Here is an 11,087-nt window from a genome sequence, read left to right on the forward strand (position 1 = left end):
TGCTTAAGGGTCCCATTCAGGCGTAAGTTCCCAACTTCTAAAAAACATCAACCAAAGAGTAACTCGAGTTTCCCTTGCTTAAGGGATTTCCTCGAAACGCTCAAAGTCTCTCTCTCATCTCTTTCACTTAAGGGCACCGTTATCTCCACTCTATTGCATCCTAGGTCGATCCCTTATGCAAGAGCGCGAGCGTTAACGCCGCCCAACTAAAAAACACAAAAACAAACAGAAACTATGGAGCCGAACTACGGCGCTCTGATTCCTGAAAAGGATACGTAGGCATCAAGTCGCGGGGCTTGAACGAGCACATTTGTAAATAATTCCTTCTTTTCCCCGTATTTCTTTTGCATTCATTCACATATAGATAGACATAGTACACACCCTTTAGATAGAAACAAACATAGGTGGATACCATCGAGTACGATGGGCGCGAGGGGTGCTAATACCTTCCCCTTGCGTAACCGACTCCCGTACCTTGATTCTCTGGTCGCAAGACCCTGTTCCTTCCTTTGTTAGGTTTTCTGATATTCCTTTCCCTTATGGGATAAATATATTGGTGGCGACTCTGTTCATTTTTCGCGAGCGTGCGACAACCTTTAACTCATCTTAACTTTTAGAAACGTAGTGGGAGGGCTATTCTTGGTGCATGCCAAGTTATGGTCGCGACCCGATACTACAGCTCAGATAGGTTTCTTCCTAAAGTATCATTGTGTGGTATGCATGTATCATGTTCGAGGGTGCTTTAGAGGGGGCTGACAATTCTGGGTCACTGGTATAACCCGTTGCTGAAATCTCTTTATCCATAGAAGTACCTTTGGGAAGGGTATCTCACCTGGTCAAAACTTCATGCAAGCCAAGGAAATTATGTGATTTGCGTGGACTTATCTGTGTTTGTGACTCATGCATCAATGCATCATTCATACATATCATGACTAACTCATTCTGAGGAGTTAAAGGATTGTTAACCATAATTTGTTTTGTAGGTCATGGGAATCAAAGTTCGTAAACCTTTCTGCCTCAGCTTTAACGGAGTACCTACATCTCTGAAGATTCTTTGTGATAATGTTTCTGGTGCTTTTGTGCTTTCCGAGTCTCTTAATAGATTAATCAGCCTGATATGGACCAAAGTGGGTGAAACGCTCCTCAACATAATGATCCGGTTTTATGATCCTCTCCTTCATTACTTTACTTATAGGGACTTTCAGTTGGTTCCCACATTAGAGGAATTTTCATCTATACTAGGATTACCTGTGCTTGATCAGATGTCCTACACTGGTGAAGAAGAGATTCCTAAGTTGGAAGATGTTGCTGCTGCATTGCATTTGCCTCGATCAGAAATTAAAAAGGATTGGGTGAACAAAGGAGACTACACTGGTTTGCCTATTGACTTCTTGTATAGTCAAGCTGAAATCTTGATTAATGCTGCAAGTATGGATGCTCTTGAAAAAGTCCTCGCTCTCCTGATCTATGGGCAAGTCTTATTTCCTCGTTACGACAAAATTGTAGATGTGATTGCCACTAAGATCTTCATCATCAATAATCCCGTTCCTACCTTATTAGGTGACTTGTTGCATTCCATCCATCATCGATCAACTAAAGGAAAAGGTTGCGTTCTTGGATGTGCACCTCTTCTACATAAGTGGTTTATTTCTCACTTACCCCGTTCCGTAATAAAGAATGAAGAACGTGAGACTTGGGTTCAAAGAATCATGAGGATTTCGTACGATGATATCATTTGGAACCAAAAAGAGTTTGGAGGAACCCATTTGTTTGATAGCTGTGGAGATTTCCCAAATGTACCTCTTCTTGGTACCCGAGGAGGAATAACTTATAATCCCATATTAGCCCGACAAAAGTTTGGTTTCGCTTTGAAAGACAAGCCTCGCTCCATATACCTTAGCGCGAAAAATTTTGATTATGATTCAGATACAACCGGAAAGAAGAAGTTGTTTATTAGAGCTTGGTCCAAGGTAAAGTATACATGAGAGAATTGGGACTAACGAACTACATCCCTTCAGATATTTATTTTAGGTGGATTTATGATCGAGTTGTTGAGTATTGTATGCCATATCCATCTGATATCCCTGTTGTGCCAAGGGTTACCCCTCCGGTCATTCCAGTGGTTTTGGAGCCTTATGTTCCCGCTCCAAATGAAGACCTTGCTGCTATCGTTGCTTCTTTAAGAAGAGAAAAGGATGATCTTGAAAAGCGCTTACGTGAGGTTGAGGCTGAAAAAGTAGTGTTAGTGGCCGATGCCAAAGAGCGAGATGGTATGCTTGACCATTTCTCCCGTAAATGGAAGATTGAGGATTTTGTCTCTCCAAAACAGATATAATCGTGGGAATAAGAGATTGATAGACTCGTCCAAGAAATAAATGAGATGATTAAAGCTCACAAAGAGGAGATCAGAAGCTTAAAGAGAAAGCGCCGACTCGAAGACTAATTTTTATTATATTTTATTTTACATTATTTTCAGTACTTTCAGATGTAACTATTAACTTCATAACACTTTTTTATAAGAGAATTAATATTTTTGCTTTTATTTTTCAATATGTGTTAAAATCCTTTAATTTCTTGGAAACATTGCATACGCATAATCATACCATTCATAAACATCACATCACAATCTGTCAAGAATCTCCAAGCTCAGAATGTTGAATTCCAAGCTTTAATCCTTAACTTGGCCAAGGGGCAAGAAGAATTGAAGGCACTTCTAATCGAGAAGGAGAAGAATCAACATAAGCATCAAGGTGGTCAAGATAATCAAAAAACCAAGCTTAAGCGGTCATTTACTCCGTTACACATACCGTTGTCTCAAGTTCTACAACAACTGCTCAATCAGAACCTGATAACTCTATTACCTCCATATTCATTTCCTACCAATCCCACTCCTGGGTATAAGTACCATGCGAGATGTGCTTATCATTCGAATAGTCATGGTCATGATACAGAAGATTGTTGGCAATTGAATCACAAAATTCAAGACTTAATTGATGAAAAGATCATTGACTTCAACTCACCTGAGAAGCCTTACATGGCTAATGTTGTGCACAACCAGAAAGGTCGAAATAAACGCAACCAACAGGATAAGGGAATTCTGATCTCCACACCGGTACCACAACAAAGTCGGCAAAACAAGCAAAACACGCCTAGAAGACAGTTCACGAAGATCAACATGTCACTGGCTCAGGCATTACAACATTTGCTGAAATCTAACTTGATTACTATGAGGAATCCTCCTGTGAAGCCCAACACTTCCGCTCCTAGCTATAAGCCCAATGTGAGGTGCGCATATCACTCCAATAGCCCTGGACACGATACGAATGATTGTTGGCCATTGAAGAACAAGATCCAAGATATGATTGATGCTCAGGAAATCGAATTCAGCCATCCCAAGACTCCTGTAGTGATCACTGCTCCCATGCCTAATCACGACAAGATTGATTAATGTCTAAAAGGATGAACTTTTAAGATCGTTAGATTTACTTTCATTTGCAATTTCTTTCCTGTTTGTTTGAACATTCGACTTATGATAGACATTATCTGTTTTAATAATCATCATTAGTGCATTGCATATGTTTGTCTTGAATTAATCATTTCGCTATCACTCATTTTAAATTGCGTCTTTACTTTGCATATGTTTTGTGATATTTAACTCCGGCTAAGCTGTAAGTCTTTTGAGGGAGGATGACGAAAGCGATACCGCAACCTCATACAATATGCTTTTGAACTAACTGTGTTGACGGTGTACATGCATTGTTTTAATTCCTAAACAGTGGATATATAAGGATGTTAATCCCTCGTCAACCCCGTTGAGCCTAAGGAGTAGAGGTTTCTTTCTCATACAAATTAAACCCTTAATCACAACCTGGGGCAGGGTAGTTACTTAGTTAACTCAATTATACTAGCTTTTGTTTATACAAATAATGATGGATTCCCGCAACCAGGAAGTCATGCAGTCAATATCCACCAAAAAGAAAAAAGATGTTAAGTCAAAACCTATGAAGGAGACTTACCAAAAATCAAAACATCCTGCTGACTGTAATCTCAAAATAAACAGTTCAGGCAAAAATTAGGGACAACAAAGTCAAAAAAGAAGTCTTTACAAATCCTCGATAAAAGCAAAAAGAATTACAAAGAAGGATGACTGACTGTCCAAACAAACTGCTGGTGCTTCAACCATCATCAAACATCAATGTTAATACTTTAAGCTTTGCTAAAGCTAAAACGCAAAGTTAACTGAGGGTAGGATCGAAGAACATCACGAAGATTGGGATGGGTACAAATATACTTTGAGCCATTATCCTTTGTTTCTTAAACCGTGAACCAAGCCACGTTACAACCCTTGAAAGTCCTAACTGAAGCATGGTTAGTTCGAAAGCATACTGTAACCAAAAATGTATCCTTACTCCTTAAGGTTTACCACAAATGCTGAGTTGATATTTCGTCTTTTACAAACATCACGATTTTATAAACATCACGCTTTTACATCTTCTGTTTTAATGTTCTTCAAAAACTCAAGACAGATATATGAATTGCATCTCATGAACTCAGTATTAAACATATTTTGCTACATAATTTCGAATGTTAGGATCAGGAAGAATTTGCATAGGATACGACTAATGACTAAAATTCATCCCGACAGACGAAACTACTTCAGTAACAACACTTCTTACATTGACTCAGTTGACTAGAAATCAATTAATACAAGGGGCACGACGTGCTTTATCCAATCAATCTAGGGCAATCAGGTCAAGATTCCGAGAATCTCTCAATTAATGCCAATCAATCTGGGGCAATCAGGTCAAGATTCCAAGAATCTCTCAAGATTCCAGACAACCAGGGGCATACACCCAAGTGGGTCTACAGCTACTTCCCAATCAACAAGGGGCGTCATCCTAAGTCTATGATTACTGGCGGTATATCACCCATAGTGCACATCTCATAAAGTCCTCGCGAGGCGAATCTTTCCAAAAGTCCCTATTAGCAGGGGCAAATCTATGCAAGTCCAGTTTGACATCTTGATCAATACTATGTGGTGTGTCCTAATCAATATAAGTCCAGGAATGGCAAGAGCTATAAATCACTGGGGGCGATATTCAAAGCATTCATGCCTTCCCACAAAGCCGGTTACACAAGGTCATATCCCCACAGTAATTATTAAGAAGATACCTTCAAATCTTCTCGTCCCAACAAAGACTTAGTTCCTCAACAGAGTTTACATCTTCGACATTGGCGGTTCCCCGACACTTTGACTCTTCTCCAAACAAGGTTATTCATCTCTCTTAGCCCCATTCAGGGCACATCAAGATCAATCATCCAAACGGCTCTCATCCCCAAGCAAAAATCATGAATCCCCAACTGGGCATCATCAAGACAAGATCAGACAACAAAATCACAAGAACATATAGATTTATTTTCTCAATCAAGTCAGCATAAATCATATTCACATATCATATGTCATAAACATATTCATACATTGCATACATTACCTCATAATGAATTCATACATAACACGCAAGCTTCTCATTTATTCTGAGAGACTCGTCGCATAATACATGCATCATGACATTACATAAAGATTAACTTTACCTTTTTCAGGATACAAGTACAAGAAGACGAACAAAATCTCCAATTTTCAAAGATCTAATTCAGTTACTACGAACGGTACTGACACGGTCAACTCTCAAAGATCTAATTCCATCATCACAGACGGTGTGGACACGATCAACTTTTCCAAAGTCTAATTCAGTTACTACGAACGGTGTGGACACGATCATTTTCGAAGATCTAATTCAGTTACTACGAACGGTACTGACACGGTCAACGCTCAAGGATCTAATTCTATCATCATGAACGATGTAGACACGATCATCTTCAAAGATCTAATTCAGTTACTACGAACGGTGCTGACACAATCGACCTTCAAAGATCTAATTCTATCATCACGAACGGTGTAGACACGATCATCTTTCCAAAGTCTAATTTAGTTACTACGAACGGTGCTGATACGACAAACTTTCAAAGATCTAATTCAGTTATTACGAACGGTGCTGACACGATCAACCTTCCAAGATCTCATTTACCACGAACGGTGATGCCACAGTCAACATCCAATAGACACTTCTCAACACACTAAGCTCAAATGCAGCCTAACGTATGGCTCATTCTAATACTTCTCAATACAAAGGATCCAGTCTAACGCACGACTCATCCTAGGATACAACTTGACGTATGGTGTATTCTGACTACTATCAACACAGGGAACCTGGTCTAACGTACGACCTATCCTAAGCCTAACGTACGGCTTTCCAAATATCTACTGATGCAAATTGGATCTGGTCTAACGCACGACTCTTCCTTCAGCCTGACGCACGGCCTTCCAGACATCTACGGATGCAATTGGATTCAGTCTGACGCACGACTCATCCTTCGGCCTAACGCACGGCTTTCCAGACATCTACCGATGCAATTGGATCTGGTCTAACGCACGACTCATCCTTCAGCCTAACGCACGGCTTTCCAGACATCTACCGATGCAAATTGGATCCGGCCTAATGCACGACCCATCCTCTAGTCTAACGTACGACTCATCCTAAGTATATTCTTCAGATACGGTCTAACGTACGACATATTCTAACTCTCAAGTCTATCAAACTGGATGGCATCTTTAAGCCCATCTCAATCAAGTCTCCCAACATCTGGATGGCATCTTTAAGCCCATCTCCGACAATATTCTTCCTGTATGGCATCTTCAAGCCCACCTCCGGCAAAAAGTCCATACTTCAGCTATGGCAAATTCCTGGGTATTCTAGTGTTCAATCCTCTTCTACCTTCAGACTCCGACAGGCACACATGCCAATCTACATCTTCAGATTGAAGAAGATTGAACATGGGAAGTTGTCATACCCTAAAATTTGCCCATCACATTTTTATACTCAAGCTCAACAGCTCAAGATCTAAGTGGATGCACACTCTCCTAAACAAACAACCCACAAATAGGGTTTTGCTTCTCTTCAAGAAAAATTAGGTTCTGACAATTCAAGTGGACCTCATAACCTCTCATATGCCTCAAAGGATCCGCATGCAAAGTTTCAAGCTCTGATTCAAAGCATTGACCACTCAATTGCTCAGAAAGTCAACACTAGACTAGTTTGACCTAAAAAGTCAACTGTGGTCAAAGTACAGTCAAAACTCCTGATTTTTTGTCAACATCCTTATTTTGAAGTATCATTCACCATTTGATCAAGGATTGATCATGGTTCATCAAGGAAATATCAGAAATCAACAATTTCAAAAGTTTCTAAATTAGGGTTTTCATTGGAGAAAGTCAACTGAACTTTGACTAGCCATAACTCCCTCATGGAACATCAGAAATTTCCCATCCAAAATGCCAAGTCTCAAAACTTTGAATTCTCTACAACTTTGTCTCTCACATGCCAAGTCTCAAAATGCTTCATTTGAGAGATATGGATCAAAACATTATAGGTCCTTTTCAAAAGTCAACCAAAAGTCATCTTTTTCAAAAGAACACAAAAATTATTTTGACATGAAAACAAAAACATTGGTTAGAGGACTCTTCAAGGTTTCTAAAAAGTCCTAGAACTCCTCCATACCTCAAAAATTGAGAGAGATATGCCTTATCAAAGTTGATTAATTTTGGAAGGAAAAATGTGAAATAAAAGGCCTTAAAATAAATTTCTTTGCAAATGGGCCCATGTTTTTTAGATCCAATCTCCATCCTTGTGGTATTAAGAGCCCACAAACCATAAGCCACGAAAATTTGATTAAAATTTGATTTTACTTGAATTTTATTTCATTAAAATCATGGATTTAATCAATATTAGGAAAAAGAATTGAAAAAATTTGGTTTTTTCTTAGTTCCAATCACATTCAATCATCAAATTACACTTTATATGATACAAATTTTGTGCATAAGAATATTGGCAAGAGATTGGATCAATTTGACTATATTTAGAAACTTTAAAAATCATATTTCAATCCAATTTCCATTGGTTGATTTAGTAAGATTTTTTTCTGTTTTTATCAACCCTAATCCATCTCCTATAAGTGTCAAAGAGAGTCAGAGTGCAAGGGTTACAAATCTCTACCTCCAAGAACCCTAGTTCGAGTTCAAAAGATCTCAAGAAAAGTGAGATTCGGTTTTAGAGTTTTGGACGAATTCAATCCAATCCAAGGCCTCTAAGACGTTCCCTGGACATCACTGAATTGATTCCAATCCTCACACGCAAGAAGAACACTCAGAAACATCCAAAATCGCTCACAGTTTGTCATTCTTTATTTTTCGTCGATTTGCATCATACACGCATCATCAGTAGAATTCAATTGCATATTTATGTTTGTATGAATATATATAAGAATTCTGGAAAGTTTGGTGAAGTTTGAACGTAGGAAAGTGGATCCGCCATCGATGGATCTTAAAGCTTTAAATTAGGGCTTTTTGATTTAGCCAAAATTAGACAAAATCAAAGCCATATTCAGGTTCAGTGACACTGGACGCTCGCATTCGTATGTTCGTGACAAATTTCTGTTGCGTTTTGTGTGTGCTATGATTTCGCAGGTATAAAAGGTGAAGGCTTTTTACAGCTTTCCTAGAAAAAGCGCTATAAAAGACTATGTTACAGAAGTTCTGTGGAGAAGACGATGACGCGTCCTTCTCCTATAAGCCAAGCCGCGCGCGCTTTTGTTTTTTTAAACAGAATGATCTGTTGCTTCTCAGTTCACCCGCATATGGTACGCCTCTCTGATCCAGCCATCAGATCTAGCCAACATCTCATCCAATGGACCAAAGCCTGCAGGTGCATCATGGATCTCACGCGTGTGCCACATAGGATCAAAAGTTAAGATTTTTGCAAATTTTTTTATTTTTAGTTACATGATCTCATATTTATTTTATTTGATATATATATATATATATATATATATATATATATATATATGATGGTTTTTTTTCCAAATTAGTTTTTTAATAAAATTCTTTTTCTTTTACAAATAATATAATAAAATATTTATGTTAATTATTTTAATTATGTTATTAAATTGTTTTCTTTTACTCAAATAATTTTGTAAAATCATAATTAATTTCTTTTAATTAATATAAAATTATGGTAAGGGCATATATATTACCAAAATTTATTTTTCCATCGATTTAATTAAATAGGTTGAAAAACCAATAATTAATTAAATCGATTATTTATTCTATTAATTTTATTTTCGTACCCTAATCAGGGTTTACGAAGATCACACCTACACTGAAATTTTCTCTTGTTGTGTAGTTTTTCAGGGTTAGCACTAGGGTTTCCTCCGACTACGAACCATATCAGATCAAAGATAAGTCCCCGATTCTATTTCTTTTTATATTTATTTTTGCCTTTAATTTAATTTAATTATTTTTGCCTTTTAGTTCCAATTATTTATTTTGCCTTTCAATATCAATGAACTAGCCATACACTCACCCCTTTGTATTTGTTTTCCTTTTCCAAATTTCAGGGTTAGCCAACCGTCAAAGCTCGATCAGTCGGTAACTCTGAAACTCAATTTACTTTATTTTCCTTTAATTATTACTTATGCCAAACCCTATTGGGGTTTTAATTTGTTCTTTTTCTCCCCGTCCCCATGGTTTATTCTATATCTGCTTCGAGGTTATATTGTTTGGCCTTGAAGGCACTTAAACTTGATATATTGTATTATTACTGCGTGGTTAGTAACTTAGGGAGTGGTAACCCTGAATTGAATTAGGATCACCTAATTATAAGATAATATAACTGAATCTGATCACATGATTGTTGCACCCACGCACCTTTTATGGTACCCCTCTTGTTGCCTGTTGCCTGTTGCCTGTTGCCTTGTGCTTTAAATGCAGAATAGCCATGTCCCTCGAATACGAGGATATCTCAGCAATGTTGCCCTCGGTTCATTCAAAGATCATAAAGTCCTTAATGATGCTGCCTTTGATTCTCCAAATATGATCTCGTCCCTCGAAGTTGCCTACGAAGTGCTGAGGTATCCTCTGGTTGCCTAAACGAAAAATGGCTATTTTGATCCTTCCCTTAGACTACCTGCCCCTCTATGGCTAGGGACAGTCTTGTGGCGAACGATAATTCGACGACCCTTCTACCTCCAAATCAAAGGACTTCCTTACCCTCTTATGGTAGGGATAGCCCTGAAAGGCTAAAAAGAAATTTTTTCATCTAACCAGGTAATTGCCCCTAATTGCTTTACTTTGGCTTAAATCTTTTCTTACATCTTTTTCTAAAACAATCTCAAGGCTACGCTCATTTACGAGCTAAAGTCCTTGTTTTCTCTTCTTCTACATTTCTTTCAAAGAGCAAAGCAATTAAGAGCCCATGGAAAACCATGGATGCAAAGGGTGCTTTACACCTTCCCTTTGCATAAATTACCCCCCGAACTCAGTTTTTTATTTAAAAGGTTTTTCCTGTTCTTTTAGCCTTTCTATTAATTTGGATAAATAAAAGTCGGTGGAGACTCTTTCTTACCGCAACATTGCTTGCTTAAATATAAAAAGTCAATTCACCGTATTACACACAAGGATTACCTTATCAATGTCTTCACTCCCGTATGAAGGTTTTGATGACTTCCTTCTATGTGTTGAGGCCAGACTCTTCATTCTTCTATCAGGTTGGTCTAATCTTCCACAAATAGGTCCATCCTCCACTTCAAGGGACCATACAATATGAAAACTCCTTGTTCAAACAATCTTCCACCCTGTACACAACCAAAAAGTATCCCCCATGGATCTCATCCAGAAACAGACAGGATACCTGCATCGATACCAATTGAAATTCTGGTGACAGCAGACTCAGATATCATATAAGGATGTCTTGACATCTGATCTAACATAATAAAATAGACAAGGTAGGAGTACAAATAACAGTGCTGGAAAGCAATAAAAGCACAACAAAATTGTTTACCAAGTTCGGATTCACAATCCTACTCTGGGGGGCTACCAAGCCAGGGATGAAGTCCACTATTAGCATTATCAATTCAAAGCTAAACTCCCCCTGTTTACAACTCTTCACTTAATCACTACCCAATGACCCTTCTAC

At 38.2% G+C, this 11,087-nt stretch overlaps 1 protein-coding gene across 1 annotated transcript; it reads left to right on the forward strand.

Annotated features, from left to right (window-relative positions):
• Nucleotides 1-986: 986 nt before the first annotated feature.
• Nucleotides 987-2,335, forward strand: LOC131594338 (uncharacterized). The gene is made up of 2 exons (XM_058866441.1): nt 987-1,975; nt 2,032-2,335. The coding sequence occupies exons 1-2, from the start codon at nt 987-989 to the stop codon at nt 2,333-2,335; spliced, it is 1,293 nt and encodes a 430-aa protein (XP_058722424.1).
• The last annotated feature ends 8,752 nt before the right edge of the window (nt 2,336-11,087 follow it).

The sequence above is a fragment of the Vicia villosa genome, linkage group LG1 (genome assembly GCF_029867415.1).
Source record: "Vicia villosa cultivar HV-30 ecotype Madison, WI linkage group LG1, Vvil1.0, whole genome shotgun sequence".
In the NCBI taxonomy this organism is placed as follows: domain Eukaryota; kingdom Viridiplantae; phylum Streptophyta; class Magnoliopsida; order Fabales; family Fabaceae; genus Vicia; species Vicia villosa.

Coding starts and splice junctions, on each gene's coding strand:
- LOC131594338 (XM_058866441.1), top strand. CDS start 987: ATGGGAATCAAAGTTCGTAAACCTTTCTGCCTCAGCTTTAACGGAGTA. Junction 1,976..2,031: donor AGAGCTTGGTCCAAGGTAAA/GTATACATGAGA, acceptor TATTTATTTTAG/GTGGATTTATGATCGAGTTG.